Source organism: Balaenoptera musculus, chromosome 11 (genome assembly GCF_009873245.2).
Source record: "Balaenoptera musculus isolate JJ_BM4_2016_0621 chromosome 11, mBalMus1.pri.v3, whole genome shotgun sequence".
NCBI classification, from domain to species: Eukaryota; Metazoa; Chordata; class Mammalia; order Artiodactyla; family Balaenopteridae; genus Balaenoptera; species Balaenoptera musculus.
In genome coordinates, this window is record NC_045795.1 from 86056803 (window position 1) to 86073966 (window position 17164).

At 38.9% G+C, this 17164-nt stretch overlaps 1 protein-coding gene across 1 annotated transcript in view; it reads right to left on the reverse strand.

Moving 5' to 3' along the window:
• The window catches only part of SHQ1 (SHQ1, H/ACA ribonucleoprotein assembly factor), a 90195-nt gene that overhangs the window by 45326 nt on the left and 27705 nt on the right, over positions 1 to 17164 (reverse strand). The window contains 3 exon segments of the mRNA XM_036870720.1: positions 9272 to 9395; positions 11788 to 11841; positions 13899 to 14053. Coding sequence (XP_036726615.1) covers positions 9272 to 9395; positions 11788 to 11841; positions 13899 to 14053 — 333 coding nt within the window.

Genomic DNA, 17164 nt, shown 5'->3' on the forward strand with positions numbered 1-17164 from the left:
AGACAGAGAGAACAAACTAGTGATTACCAGTGGGGAGAGGGAAGGGGGAGGGGCAAGATAGGGGTAGGGGAGCAAGAAGTACAAACTATTAGGTATCAAATAAGCTACAAGGATATATTGTACAACATGGGGAATATGGCCAATATTTTGTAATAACTGTAAATGGAACGTAACCTTTAAAAATTATAAAAAAAAAAAAAAAATCAGACCCAGTCTCCTTAGGAAGCACTGCAGGCTCTCCACCGTGCTCCCCAACACACCACTCCCACCTCTTCCTTCAACTCCCCTCACAGCCCAGGCCTCCAGACAAAGCAGAATATTTGTCATTTCTTAACGTGTAACTCTTTTCTTTTCCTCTCCCTGACTTTCTTTACTTTCTGCTTTCTCAGGAAACACCTTCCTCCACTTCTTTTCTAAATCCTACACATTCTTGAAGTAATAAGGGCCGTGCACCTCACGCATCACGCTGTTTGCTTCTGCCCTGTCTAGCCCCTCCCCTCCCCCCGTATCAAAAGCACCCTTTGGAGTCCGAGTGAGGTATGGTACTGGAATCCTGGGACTCGTCCCCTCCACCCGGACCAGGCTAAGCTGAGGAGGGGAGCAATACAAAAGCAAGTAGAAAGAGAGGTAAGGGATCTGGGTTTTGTTCTGTTTTGCTTTTTTAAGGTTCCTGGTCATAGTCACTTAAGAAAATGCAGGACCTCTACCTCCTTCCCCACCTCATCTTGGAACCCACACCAGGGTGAGACTGGGTCTCAAGCTGCGATGGAAGGAGCAGAGACCCGGTACAAGGCCTCACTGCAGCTGGAAATGGGCAGGACCAAGAGGGTGTGAGAAATCAGGCTGGCACTTAGCTTGCTTTAGAGTTGAAATCATAAACTGATGGCCCACACAGGCTGACCTGGGTGCCCAGACATGCCATGGCTCTTAGAGTATCACATTAAATCTTCACATCATTGTTCACATTCAAACTTTTGAGCAATTTTATATTAAAGATCATGACTTTCTACTTCTTTTTAAGTCCCTAAAGGTGGCAACTCTACATATCCACATGGTAACAACAGGCTACTGATGGAGCATGTATGTCTCCAGTTCACACAGGCCTCACTGCTCCCATGTTTCTTCAACTCTGCCACCCTCATTCATTCGCCTGCTTGGCCAAGTAGGCATCTCTGTTTCTCCTAATGTTGAAGGACCTAACAGGAACGAACTAGCTCAGGTCTGTCTCATCCTGTGGGGAGGACAGAACAGCTGACAGGATCCCCTTCAGTACTGGCTACTATCTGGAATGGAAGGCAGCCAAAGGCTTTGGCTCACTTGGAGAGGCTCCCCTCCAATCCCGTACACAGCTGACCCTTGAACAACGAAGGGATTAATCCGCATGGAACTTATAGGCAGCCTCTGTATCTGCAGTTCCACCCCATCCACAGATTCAACCAACCACGGACAGTGTAGCACTACAGTATTTCCTACTGAAAAAAATCCACCTAGGAGTGGACCTGCCCACGATCAAACCCACGTTGTTCGAGGGTCAACTTCATGTATACCTATAGCAAGGGGAGGCACATTTTTTCCCTAAAGAGCCAGAGGGTAAATATTTTGCCCTTGCAGGCCACATAATCTGTTGCAACTACTCAACTCTGCCATTGTATCACAAAAGCAGCCATAAACAATACCCAAGTGAAGGAGGGTGACTGTTCTCCAATAAAGCTTTATTTATGGGCACCAAAATTTGAAGTTCATATAATTTAAATGTGTCATGAAATACTATTTTCCTTTTGATTTTTTTTCAACATTTGAAGATGTAAAAAGCATTTATAACTCACAAGCCATACAGCATGGATTTGGCCCGTGGGTGGTAGTTAAGGTATTTTCTTTTTTTTTTTAAGGTATTTTCTTAAGGGATTTTTCTCCTTTGTATATTACAAATACTTATATTTTGTATACTATCTTTTGTCTTATCATTCCTGTTACACAATAAACTCAAGAGCCAAGGTCAAGTCATATATAGTCTCATAACTCTTTGCTGATTCTCTTTTTTTTTTGCTGATTCTCTTTTAATGCCTTGCACTGAGAAGGGATTTGACTTGTTTCTGTTGAATAAGTATCTGCTTGCTTGTTATTTTTCAGTATTAATTCCTATTTAAAGAAACCCTAACTCGCAAAAATAGGATTCTTCCATGATTTCCATTTAATATATAAAGTATTATTCAACTTACTTCATCTAGGTCTCAGTATCACCATGCAACAAGACTTTCAGTCATTAGGGTAAATAAAATATTTTCTCTTTGTTCTCCCAAATTTGTCTTAAATACATACATTTTCCTGCCTTTATCCGCTTACTTAAAGAAAGTAAACTTACAGTTACTTCCTTAAAAATTCAGATCAATAAAAAAAAAATCTCTAAACTGACTTTAGATTTATTAAAAGAGGCACTAACCATAGCAGTTTTTTTAAAAGCCATAATATCAAACCATGTAACTAACCTTCTGGGGGTTCTTTAACACCGCTCAGCTCAGAAACTGCAGAAATTAACAAAAAATCTTATATAAATAGTACAGGAAATAAATGTAGATTTAAATTGGATATGTGTATATATATATATATAGATATATATATCTATATATATCTATACACACACACACACATATATGTAAATATTTAAGAGATCAGCAGTGGATTTTGAGCCATCACCCACCCGTAAGATACTTTAAGTGATTTTTTTGGAGCAGAATAACCATAAGATCTTAATCATTTGTGGCAATTAAAAGGCATTTGTAAACCATACAGGAAATGCTGCCCCCTAGGGAGTATTTTAAGGGAACAAAGAATGTTTTATACAAATGTAACCCAGCGATTATGACGTGAGCAATCTAAAAAAATTTCAGCGATTAACAATATTTAATGATTAACAGGATCCTTAGAGGAAACAAGTGTCTATGGAGTTGATCGGAATTTGATTTTCCTCCCTTTAATGTTTATGCACATACACAGCATCCTTCCATACAAAAGTGTATGTATAACCCCACAAATGCTCTGAGGGTAAATAATACAGATAGCTACCAAGAAGATGCCAATTTAAGACTGGGAACCCAAATTTAGGCTCTGATGAAGAGGTGCGAGTAAAAGAAATTTGCTTTGCCTGGTGGAAGAAACCCAGGAGAGTGAGGCTGAAGACTGGCACATGGGGACCTCCCAGCAGAGTCCTACTCTTTCCCACACACGTTCCAGCTGCAGCTCCCACGCTTCAGGGCTCCAAAGCCCCTCCTTTCTTAGGTTAGCTGGTATGCAAGTAAGCAGTCAGCAAAAGCAGGTACCAAAAGTACTTCAATATTTGATCTGAATTCCACGCTACTGAAATTTCCTGAAAGCACTACGGTTGTTCCATTCTTTGAGACATTTTAATTGTGATGGGGAATTGACTAGGAAACGAAAAGTTCAACCACAATTTAGAATGAAGAAGAAAACAGAAAGAATTATCATCTCCTGGCTGGGGAGCAGGGAAGTAAGTGATCATATTAGGGAAGCAGAGAAATCAATTCTGGAGACCAGCTGACTCAGGTAGGAAAGGAACTGTCAACTAGTTTTAGAGGCTGTAGAGCAAATCTCAGGGTCAGAGAGCCTATCAACTCCCAAGTTGCACTGATGAAATCATGCTCCTCTATGAACTGCCTCGTGCCCCGCACTCACAATATTTAGAACACTCTCCTACCCTCCTATGTCCAATACTACCCATCCTTCAAGTCCCAATTCAAATCTCATGTCCCAAATGAAGCTTTCTCTGATCCCCAATGAAATGTCAGCTCTCCCTGTTTTGAACTACTTAGCTGGCATTTCGTGTAAGGTGCTTACCACTGCCTACCCTGTATTTTACATTTGTGATGGACATCTTAGCTCCTCTACTCACGCAGGTGCTTCCAAATACAGTACATGAATCTAATTCAGCTTTCTGCTGCTCTTCATATGTACAGGGCGCTTTGTACATAATAAATAGCTTTTTAGTAGGTACTGACAAAATACCTACTGAATGAATAAATAGATGGACACATCAACCAATGTACAAGTACTTCAGAGCAACAGGAAATTGAGGAGGAGCCGATAATCAGAAGTCAAATAAGGCAGAAGCTCCCCTCTGTAGGAGGTTACATGTCTTATGTGACTTAAAGCTCAGCCAAATTTCCTGGCTTTATGTTTTCTCCCACTGTATTTCTGCTTTGAGCTACTTATTACGAATGTAATTTTTTTTTTTAAACCTGGTAGCTGTGTTATTCCAGGGCCCCCATTAGAATTTTAAGTTCTCTGAGTGCAAGTTGCATCCTTCCTGCTCACTCCTGGATCTTCAGACCCAGCTCAGCACCTTGACATAGCAAGTGCTCAACAAACACTTGTTGAATAAACCTCAAAATCATTTTACATAATGCACTTAAGGAGGAAAAACTAAAAGGTCTAATGGTTCCTTAAAATGTCCATAATAGAGAAGCCACAAAAATTAAATACAGATAAATGTCAACACCGAAAACTCCTAGTGATTTCATCTTCTAGGTTTCAAGTTAGAGTAATCTTTACAATGCAATAAAAAAGCAGCATTTGGACTTTGGACTAAATAGAATTCAAACACTAAAAACAAACTCATCTTCCAGGTTGCTTGAGGACTCAGAGCTCACACAACATACTGGCCACAGCTCAGTTTCTTGAACAATCATTTTCCTTCAAGGAAAAGATGAGCCCCCAAGTCCTGTGCTGTGGTTCTTTTCTTTCACGTTAATTGTGTTATTACAACTATCTACAGAAGAGGTTAGTAAAGCAGTCATTTCTGAAAAATTGATTATTGAGCCCAGTGAGACTAATATGTAAGGGCTATTAATTATATGAAGTAATGCCAGCTTTTACTCGGTAACGATAACTAATTTCCAGAAGCCTGTTTCTTAGGTTAGAGTCTGCCCTGCAGCCACTAGGCATCAGACCCCAAATGTTCATGGAAAGGCAGGTTTCTGGTTAGCCCTAAAAACAAAACAGAACCAGAAATAATAATATCTTCAAATGTGTATTTTCATTAGCCAAAAAAATTAATACAACTGTCTGAACAAAACGTATAATGTTTTCTACAAAATGGTGAGTAAATTTAAAACACAGATGTATAGGGGTTAAGAGTCCAGACTTAAATAAACAAACAAACAAACAAACTTCTTATAAAGGAAGATCACAACATGTACAAAGAGAGACCACAGGACGGTGAACCCCCAAGTACTCATCACCCAGCTTCAGCAAGTACCAACTCGTGGCCAGCCTTGCTTCCTCCACACCCTGCCCACTTTCCCCCGACCCACTGTGGATTATTGTGAAGTGAATCCCGGCTTCATATAATTTCCTTTACTATAACTATTTCAACACTTCAAAGGGCACAGACTTTGAGTCAGACAGACCAGGCGTCCAGTGCAGGCTCCGCCAACTCCTAGCTGGGTAACCCTGGGCAAGTGGAGTGAACTTCCTTGAGCTTGTCTTCTATCTGCAAAATGGAGACAGAAATCCCGACTTCTCAGGAAGACAGTGTGGATGAAATGAGGAACTGAGCCTAGCGCTGGCACACAGGAAGGAGTCAACAGGGCGCTGCGGCTACAACGCCTACTGTGCTAGCACGTTAAGGCAGGACTCTCTCTGACTCACTTCCAATAAGGCTCACAAAGGACAAAAGAGATATCGAGTGTTCCCATATAGTAACAAGAGATGCTAAAACCCTCTGTGCTAAGCTTGTAGAGACACTAACCAAAAACTGATTTATGACCCCTTAGAACAATATTCACCTCCGGGAATTTAAGTGTAAAGAGGTCCAGAAAGTCTCTTCGGATAAGGTCGCTGGAGTGCTATGGGGTTTCTACCACCACTCACGAGGGAGAGGAGAAGGTACTTTCCTACCACCTTAAACCCCCAAGAGAAAGGGGGTTTTAGGGGGGGAACCCTGGAGAACGTAACCTACCTGGCCCGGAAGCTGTGGGGATATAAGGCCTGGCGTCTGACCCGAGCCTCATCACAGGCCCCCAGGCAGAAGCAGGAAGGAGCAGCCCGCGGCCGAGTGGAGGGCAGCTCTGGAAGCAAGCAGCGCTCTGCAGCTGGGCAAGGGGCCCCTCCCCACTGCTGGCTTCCCAACCTGACGCAGGCCCGAGCTGGGGAAGGCAAGATGTATTTTTTTAATCAAGTTCAAAGGAAACACTTTGAGTACTGAAATCAGACTCCTCTTATAATCTACAGCAATAGAAAAAGTTACAGAATATTTATCATATATTATAGGATATACGTGTGTGATGTGATATTTATAGGATATATATTCCATCCAGAAACAATCAAAGACTCCACAGAATGAGCTCAAAGGGGGAACAGGGAGAAAAAATTAAGTTTTTCCCCTTTTACCCCTTGAAGTTTAGCCCTTTCAATCTAACAGTTACATTACACGTTCAATAGCGGCACAAGAGTATGAAAGAAGAGTAAAGAATCCCTTTAGAAAGCTGAATGAAACGTAGACAGGAGTACAAACGGTAAGTTGTATAAACAATGTATAATCAAATACTAAACTATGTCACTTCTAAAGAGAATAAAATTTCTTAAGACATATTAGAAAAGCTGTTCTCTTTTGATTCCTTTTGTTCGTTGATTTTTCAGTGAGTAACAGCACCTAAGTGATGCTTCCATGAAGGAGTCTTCCTACTCTTCCCCAAAGAATGGAACAAGAAGGAGGAAGTGAAAATTGCTAAAGAGACAGGAACAGATAGAAAAAATGGGGATGATCATGTGCCCCAAGATTATCAATTCAGGGAGAGCAATTCCACATGCAAGGCCCTACGTTAAGCACTAAAATAACACTCACAGGGACAAAGTAGGTTTTCTGGCCTTGCAGGAATTTGAGCGAGACATACAGTAACAGTGAGAGATAAATGTACAGTCTTCCGGGATGGGGAAGGTACAGCAGAGAATGTAAAATTGAAAATAGCCAAAGGCCCAGTAAAGAATCTTTGCAAAGGCCTCTGTGAAGTCAGGTAAAACAAATTCATGGCTGTTTAAAAACTTAGCTCTTAGTCAATCTTCTGTAGATTCTGACACCAGCCTTCCTTCATTGGTTCTGGAAGCGTGTTTCACTTAAGATTGGTATTTCTTCTGGGGCAAGACTTATTTATTACTTTCAACTATGGAAGCACTATACTGACCTTTATAATAAAAGTGTGATCACTCTTTTGAATTATAAGTAGGCATGAACTCATTCTTGGAAAACATTAAATGCCAAACCAGAGCTACCTGCACTTAAACTGTAAGGTGTCTAAACAACTGAGACTCTTCCATGGCATTAAAGGCATCCCAGTGTCACCCACCTGTATGAACAAAGGTTTCAATTCTCATCCAGAACTTGTCATCCCCTTAGCTTATGGTGTGAACTCTAGACAATCCAGCTCTCTGTTTCAGCACTAACGAGCCACAACCTAAATTAGCCACAGAACATACTGTGCGTGATTTATAGAGGGTTGGTATTCATTTTCAGCGTGCTACCTCAGGTTTTCTGTTGCTATTACAACACAGCTGATAAGCCTATTTTTTGTAAGACAGATAATGATGGAAAGTTAAGTCTAAATTTTCAATTCCGACCTACTAAAACTGTGAGTAATTGACTACAGTGTAAGTCAAGGCAATCAAATTTATTTTTGGTTATGAATCACAGAACTGCTTAGTTTTCAAATAAAAATCCAGAGAACTAGATTATTTCCCAGAATGAAAAGTAACAAGTAAGAGGGTGTGTGTGCACGCGTGTGTGTGCACACACATGCACATAGGGGGGTTTTGCCAGTTTTCCATCTCGAAGCCACGATATAACACGATAATCACCAACTGCATTCCCACTGTTTAAATCTATGAATAATGCGTGGATAATCTAGCATGACTTAAACAAGAAATTAATTGTGATGTAACTCAAGTTCAACAATCAGTCATTTACAGTAGATTAATTTTTCAAGGTAATTTTTGCAGTTCAAAAAATATCTTGGACAGAAGGCAAGAAGAAAGAACACGCAAAAAAAAAAAAAGCAGTTTGTTTCCCACTGTTAAAGAAGACAGATTCCTCAAAGGTAGCAGCTCTGCTGTCCTATAATCAACAATCCTTTAAAACAAAATATGGCCAGTCTGAACCAACAGGATGAATAAAAAAGTATCTTTCATTTAACTATGATTCACTTTTACAATTATTATCTACTTTGAAAGAATCTACTTCAAACATGACTTTTTCCCCCAGAGCAAGAGGACTGTAGGTTACACAGAAGTCAAAGAAAAACCTAGATAAACCTCTAGGAGGGACAAAACATAAGAGATGTGATTCTTCCCGTTGAGCCAATGAAGTCACCTAGATATAAAGGAAAGAACTTCTTCCTTTCTTTCTCCTTCTTATCCTCAAGTCTGAAAACTAAACCCCCAGAAGCATTTTTATCTAAGGACAAAGAAATGATAAGACTCCCGGAGGAAAAATATAAGAAACGACCACAAAGTACAGCAAGTGACTTTTGAATAAATGTGCCAGAATCAAGACATACAAATGGATGTTGCCTCTTCAAAGTCATTACCTTGGAAACTATATACTTAATCCAATGATGCTGTTATAGGCACTTTGGAATTTGTTTCAGAGCTTAGAATTTGCCAGATCCTTAAAAATAGCAAATATTCGTCTTTTCGGGTTTGATATAGCAATAGTCAAAAGTCCTCAGAGTAGCTGTGCTTTCTTTGCAAAGCCTTTCCTGATCTCCCAAGTCCAGGTTCCACGCCCCCTCCTATGATCACTGTCTTTCCCTCAGCAGAGATCTTTTCACTCAATGTTGGAACTGCTTACTTACTTACCATCTGTCACCCTGGCAAAACCGTAAACTTCATAGGAGCAGGGAACTTATTTATTATTATACTCACAATACTAGAATAATGCCTAGAAAATTACAGGCACCTGAATGCCACAGAAATACTGCACGTTACAATCTACTATAACACAAGATGGTTTGGAAAACTGTCTCTATTTACCCTCCCCACTCCTCTCTGAAAAGAGTACCATACTTCTCTGTGTGATTATACACCTATATGGAGGGACTATTACTTTATATAAAACCTGGGAGGTAAAAGTGGTTGGATCGGATGATTTTCATTACTTCTTTTTGTATGGGAAAAAAAAAAAGCAAAAATCATGGTTATACCCTCACAGACTAAAAGTGTTTAACTTTTCACTCTCAAATTTGCAAGCATAATAACATCTTACCTAGTTGCAACATCTTTATAGTGTCTCTGTAGGCTTGCATCACCAGCTTGAAATGGCGGTAAAGTGGATAGCACAAAACTCTTCTTCCAAAAGACACCAGGATTTCATGAACATTAGTCCAAGTCTGTGAAGTATCATTTAAATGAGTAATCGTTTCCATATTACACAAAACAAAAGCACACAATGAAATGTAAAACTATTCTCAATTAAAAACTAAGTTTGGATCAACATGAAGCCAAGTGGAAGACAAATACAAAGCCGTGAAGTGAGACTCTTTCTGTGAACCTTACAATAAAATTTTTATCTCAGTCTTTGTAATTTCTCATACTTTATCAACGTATCACAAATGCTCCTTAGAAATCACATACGTAGCAGGAAAGTTTTAAAAAGTCTTTTAAGAATTACCAATATGAATGTAAAACACATGGCACTAACAAAATACAGATGCACATAAAAGACATTTCTAAATGATATATGTTTCATGTTTTTGTCCTTTAGGACCATTCGAGATAATGCAGATGAAAAATATAGAACTCTTTAGTGAAGTGTGTTCTCAGTTCCCCCTTCCCCCTCTTCTGATTTTTTGTTTTTTGGGTTTTTTTGCTTTGGGCATGAGTAATACATGGTATTTACTTCAGTAATTTGCTTTCACTTTTCAAAGAGAAAACTACTCATTTCTGGAAAAAGGGCTTTATCCTGGATGGTACTGGTTAATGGTAATGATACCATTAACAATGCAAAACTTATCAGAAACACTAAACAAAGGCAATTTTCTACAAAATTGTTTTTTAATTGGGTTTTGATTTTAAATGTATTAAAAATGTAACCCATATATAAAAATTAAAAAATTAAAAGTAAGGGAGTATACATCATTTCCATGTATATTCATCCTTAACAAATGAGTGATCTGATTATGAATACTGAGTACCCAACAGAGGATACTTTATATCTAAAAAGGAATGATGAATTTCTAAAAACTTCTGGCAAAAAACTAAACACTTATAAAAGTTTGACAGAGCTAGTTACATGTCTGGCAATTCTAAGTTATCTCAAAAACAATAAAAATGTCAAAATAAAATCATAAATAGGTGAATCTCTTCATGCAGACTTTTATAACTAGACTATGAAATTATCTAGTCACCAACTACTTTGTTTTCAATATTGGAATAATCAATGCAATTATTACAAAAGCCAGTTTCTCCATTATATGCTGATTATGGAAATATGTAGAACTCAAGGGAAGTCCGGAGAACAGCACTTCTCCATCTTAAATATGCATATGAACTCCTGGAGATCTTGCTAAAGATTCTAACTCAGAGGGTCTGGAATGGGATTCTGACTCTCCATCAGGCTCCCAGCAGAGGACACTGGTCAAGCTGTTGGTTCATGGACATTCATGAATAGCAAGATTCTTTGCTGAAGTTAAGTGTTTCAGTTCCTGTTTACATGTTATCTATTATTTGAATAAAGTGATGCCATGAAACAACTTTGATCTTCCAACTTAAAATGTACAATGTCTAGGATCCAAACTGGAAAAAAAACAGAAACAAAACTAGTTGCCTTAATAGATGATGCAATGATCAACTGTTTAAATAAACACTGTTTTAAAGCTTCTGATCTGATGGACAACAGTGTGCTCAAAACTAGTAAATTTATTTATTTAATTTTTTAAAATATTTATTTATTTATTTTGGCTGCACCGGGTCTTAGTTGCAGCATGCAGACTCTTAGCTGCGGCATGCGGACTTCTTAGTTGCGGCATGCAAACTCTTAGTTGCAGCATGCATGAAGGATCTAGTTCCCCGACCAGGGATTGAACCCAGGCCCCCTGCATTGGGAGCACGGAGTCTTACCCACTGAAACACCAGGGAAGTCCCAAAACTACTAAATTTAAAGATACCATTCTTTTCTATATTTGGTGAGCCCTACACAACTATTTTCTACAAAATAGATATAAAAGCAATTATTACTATACTATAAGAGTTATCAGATCTAAACATACTAACTGTAGGACCTAGGATAAGTTATTTAAGGTATATGATCTAAGTTTCTTCATCTGTAAAATACCAATAATTCTATCTCACAGACTTCAACAGAAAGGAATAGGTGAAGTAATATACATAAAAGGCTTATTAGCACAGCCCCTGGTGGTAAGTGACACTTAATAGTAGTATCACCTAGGTTTTCTGCCCATCTTTGAGCTCTCAGCCCCAATATATGCCGACTTACATACACGCCTCAAACTCAACCCAACATCTTCCCGCAACGGACAGTATACCCATTCCTTCTCCAAACTTCCAAGACACCCTACACCTGGCCTTATTAGTGTACTATGATTAGAGTAAAAGTAACAAATAAAATCAGTTTTATTAAAAAGATGGAAAAAAACTTTGTACAATAAAGCTACCACTTTTAAAAAGTCAAGGAATTGCTTGAATTACCCCAAATGAGCTAATAACAACAAAAAAATAACTCTGAACAAACAAAATCTAAATAACTGCAACTGACAATCATACCTCAAACCAGCAGAGTGTTGGACTCAGTTTTCTGATATTCCATGCGGATTCAACCTTTATTTGTTTTGAAGAAAAGGATAGTGTCACATTAGAGGTAAAGTCATCTAAAACTAAAGCAAATATATCCACTTATTCAACTAGTACATAAATAGTATTGACATATGTAAAACCTAAGAAGCATCTATGACTGCAGGAAAATAATGGCTTTACTGATGTCAAGGAGATCAAAGGCAAGTTTCCGTCTACTTTCCTTGGAAATTTATAAAGTAAAGCTGTTGCACTGATAAGAGTACCAGAACACAAGAGCACATAAGCAAGGGCTTTGAAACTAAAGCAAAGCGATGCATGCTCAATTTCTGTCCTTCTCAACTAGGTTACCTGCCTCCCAAATATTCTATAAATCATCTACCAAAAGACTCAAAGATAATGTTGAAGTGCTCTTTCTGGCACTTAGAAAGCTGCTCAAGAATTTGGCCTTTCAGAGAAGGCCTGTGAGAATAAGTGCATTCTAGAGAAGATCCTGAAGTTGCAAGACTTCATGATTTCAAATACGTGAATCCAAGAATCAAATCAAAAATGTGAAGTTATATCGAGCATAACTAAACACCCTCACTCATCTTCTCAAGCAGTATGAAGCACTTTTTTGTCAACGAAAACATTTTCGCTGATTATCGTATTCTAAAAAGATGAGCGGAAACAAAACCCATTTTCAGTTATAGTATGCCTTCGTTACACTCATTAATATTCATTTTGGAGACAAATGCAAATCTCAAAAGTCACCTTTGAAATTTTCAGAATCCCAGCAGCAAAATGTTTGGCCCATATCAAATCCTTATCCTAACACTATGCTCATGCTATGATGGTGAGTGAGAAAAGCAGGTTAAATAATAGTATATACATTATAACCCAATGTAAATACACGTACACAACTAAAGAAGCCTAGGAGAGAAACACCACCTCGTAAGGGTGGCTACCTCCGATGGCTGAGATGACAGGAAATTTTAACTATTTTCTTCCTGTGTGTATTTTTCTTCACAATGATATGAATTATTTGTGTAATTTAAAAAGAGGGAGGGGGAGGGGCATGATGGGGTAGGAGATTAACAGGTACAAACTACTATGTATAAAATAAATACAAAAAGATAGTGTACAGCACAGGGAAATATAGCCAATATTTTATAACTTTAAATGGAGTAAAATGTATAAAAATACTGAATCACTATGCTGTAAACCTGAAATACTGTAAATCAACTTTTACTCCAATTAAAAAAAAATTGTTTAATAAAATAAATAAATGAAAAACAGGGAAGCATATGCACAGCTCAAAAATAATCCCTTGAGCAAAGACTACTATAAACAGATGCAGGGACATATTAACTGGAAAGTTTTTTTTGTTTTGTTTTGTTTTGTTTTGTTTTCCAGCCTTGTTTTAAATGTATGCAATCAGTGACATAGGTGAGAAAGAAGTTTAGCTCTTCATTTACAAAATCAAGTGTGGTTTAAGAAGAGATACAATACAGTCTATATTTTTTTAAAAAGATCATTTAAGAAACAACATACTTTACAAAAGGATTTACTTTTATAATAGGATTTCACCGAATACCAAAAAGATACAATCCAGGTTTTAAAAATCTGATTTACATACAATTTGTCAGAAGTACACACACTATTTAAACTGAGGAACACCTGCAGATAAATGCTCACATTCCTTTCTTTATAAAATACTATACCTTACATCTATTAACGGACAGCTCAGAGAAAGACTAGAAATGGGTATAGTAAAGTTTACCCCTTGCCAATGTCAAGTGTCATGTAGCAACAGCCCTCTCATTTGGTCAGTTCATCTCCTAAAAGAGATGAGAGCTCAGGATATCCCTTTTCTCTACCCTCAGCTTTACTTCCATACTCTGCTATTTGGCAGAGACTGAAGCCAAGAGAGAAGAAAAAAAGACCAAATAAAAACATTATTGGTACCCATCACCAACACACCTGTGCACCTCCGCCCAGAGCGTCACTAAGTAACTAATCACGACTGGTCTCACTCATGACATTAATACAGTTTACTCCATACAACAGTCTATGGCAACCTGCACAGACACACGTGCACTTACATGCTTCTCTCCTTCGGTGACACGAATTTCATAGCAATATGCCAGAAGGATATCAATCAAACTGTAGTACACTTGACGACAGGCTCTCTTGTCCAGCAGGTAAGATTTATTGACAAATTTTCGCAGCTGATATTTCTCTTCTTCAGAAAAAGACACTAGAATAAAATGCATTTAAAAATTAGCTCCATTACGTGCTGTAAAACCCCCATTGCACAAGATTCGTCAAAACTGTAACTTGGATTACAGAAGCTGCAATAAAAAGTTATTTAACTCTGGACATAGAAACAACTTTTTAACTAGATGTCACAGTTTTATTAAGAGCTATGTATTTGCTTAAATCCTAGTAGGGCTAAAAAAAAGAAAAAAATGTCTAAACAATATCTATTCCTTATTTCCGAACCCACCCCCCCAGCCACTGATCTTTTCCCGCTACACTGTTCTCTACTCAAGACATCTAAATGACAGAGTTATTGACTTTCAGATAATTACATTTTGACAACAGAAAACATATAATAGCTAAATGAAACACTCTGTAAATATTCATTATCTACTGTGAAAGTTCTATACAAAGAAACGGAAATATGCCCACGTATTAGTCAATTTTAAGGGCATAGTATTTTTTTAATATTATTTACACAGAGAAACAAAGTTTTATTACATAAACATGCAAATGTGACCATACCGCACATATCAGACTTGTGGGAAGAGGAAGTTTCCTCTTCTCCCTTTGCTTGGCACTCTCTTTCCATCCTTATCAACCGCCTCTCCCATGTTAAAAAAATCTAGTATATATCACTTCCTATTTTTCTTTACAACCAGACACACAAATGTGTATACAAGCGAGTTGATACCTTCCCCCACACGCAGAGAATTCGATTTTTTTTTTTTCCATCTAGCCTATCTCACTCAACAATACCGCTAGGAAATCCCCCCCAAGTCACTTGGTACTTAGCTAATTTTGTAAAGGAGCAGAATACTCCATGGTGTAGCATGCTCTATCCAACCACTCCCCCTACTGATGGGCACTCACTCTGCTCCCAGCTTTATGCCACTGCTAATAATGCTGCAGTAAATGTTATATCATATGTCACTGGATACTGGAGGCTTTATTTCCATAAAACATATTCCCAAGAGTAGATTTACTGGGTCAAAAAGTTTATCTGTTTTTAAGAGATACTTTATTTAAGGGCTACAACTCTCCTTCTAATAGTCATGGATAGAGGTTCCCTTCCCTACACATATCTCTTGCCCGCTCCCAGCAATAAATGCTTTTTTAAAAATCATTTCCAGGGGACTTCCCTGGTGGTCCGGTGGTTAAGAATCCGCCTTCCAGGGCTTCCCTGGTGGCGCAGTGGTTGAGAGTCTGCCTGCCGGTGCAGGGGACGCGGGTTCGAGCCCTGGTCTGGGAGGATCCCACATGCCGCGGAGCGACTCGGCCCGTGAGCCACAATTACTGAGCCTGCGCGTCTGGAGCCTGTGCTCCGCAACAAGAGAGGCCGCGACAGTGAGAGGCCTGCGCACCGCGATGAAGAGTGGCCCCCGCTTGCCACAACTAGAGAAAGCCCTCGCACAGAAACGAAGACCCAACAAAGCCATACATACATACATAAAAAGAATGTAAGCAGACAAGAATAGCATTAAAAATAATAATAATAAATTAATTAATTAATTAATTTAAAAAAAAAAAAAAAGAATCCGCCTTCCAATGCAGGGGATGCGGGTTCAATCCCTGGTCGGGGAACTAAGATCCCTCATGCCGCGGGGCAACTAAGCTCGCGGGCCACAACTACTGAGCTCGCGCGCCTCAACCAGAGAGCCTGCGTGCTGCAAACTACCGAGCCCATGTGCTCTGGAGCCCGCGTACCACAGCTAGAGAGAAGTCCATGTGCTGCAACGAAGAGACCACGCGCCACAACAAAAGATCCCACGTGCCTCAATGAAGATCCTGCATGCCACAACTAAGACCTGATGCAGCCAAATAAATAAAAATCAAAAGAAATAAAAAAAATCAAAATCATTTCCAGTTTAACGGATGTGAAGTGACTGTGGTAAGAAAAATTCTAAAATGACCCCCAATGAGTCACATCATTTGAGTGTGGGCAGGACCTGCAACTTGCTTCTATTTTAAAAAATATGCCAACGGTGTTATAATTACTATGATTATGCTACATTATCAGCAGACTGGAGCCAGAGACTCGCCTGCTGATTTTAAAGAACTAAGATGCCATGTTGTGAGGGGGCCACATGGCAGGGAGCTGTGGGTTCCTCTAAGATCTGAGAGTGACCCCGGCTGAAAGTCGGCAAGAACATGGGGGCCCTCAGTTCTACAGCCGCAGGAATCAAATTCTGCCCACCATCATGTGAGCCTGGAAAAGGACCCTGAACTCCAAAAAGGATCATGGTTGCCAACACCTATTTTTGAAAAAAAGAAAATGAAAAGATGGCAACAGTTGTTTATATCCTTCCAAGACCCTGAGCAGAGGACCCAGCTAAGCCATGCCTGACTCCTGACACGTGGAAACTGAGTCAAATTAGAACTGTGTTTCTGATTTGTGGTAACGTGTCATGCAGCAAGAGGAAACTAATACAGTGACATATCATTGTTACTTCAGTTAGTATTTCTCTAACTGCTAAACTTTGAACATTATTTCATAGGTTTGTTGGCAATTTGGATTTGCTCTCTTGTAAATTACCCATGAGAAATGTCTTGCCCAGTTTTTTCTGGATGGCTTGTCAAATATTTAAGAAGTCGTCTATTATGGATATGAACCCCAGTCATCTCTCCAAATCTACGGCATCTCTACTGACTTTGTTTAGGGGATCTTCTGCCATTGAATTATTTATGTTTGTGTGTAGTCCAGTATATCTATCTTTTTTTTTTTTCACCAGACTATGAATTTATAGCCTTTGATAAGGTTTCCCCAATCCCTGAATTGTACATGGAGTCTCTCAGCTTTTAAGATTCACTTGTTTTCTCTTTTAAATTTAAGTCTTTAAAACGAAACTGAGTTATTTGTAGTGAGGTGGATGGACCTAGAGTCTGTCATACAGAGTGAAGTAAGTCAGAAAGAGAAAAACAAACACCGTATGCTAACGCATACATATGGAATCTAAAAAAAAAAAAAAAATGGTACTGATGAACCTAGTTGCAGGGCAGGAATAAAGACGTAGACATACAGAATGGACTTGAGGACACAGGGTAGGAGGGGGAAGCTGGGGCGAAGTGAGAGTAGCATCGACATATATACACTACCGAATGTAAAATA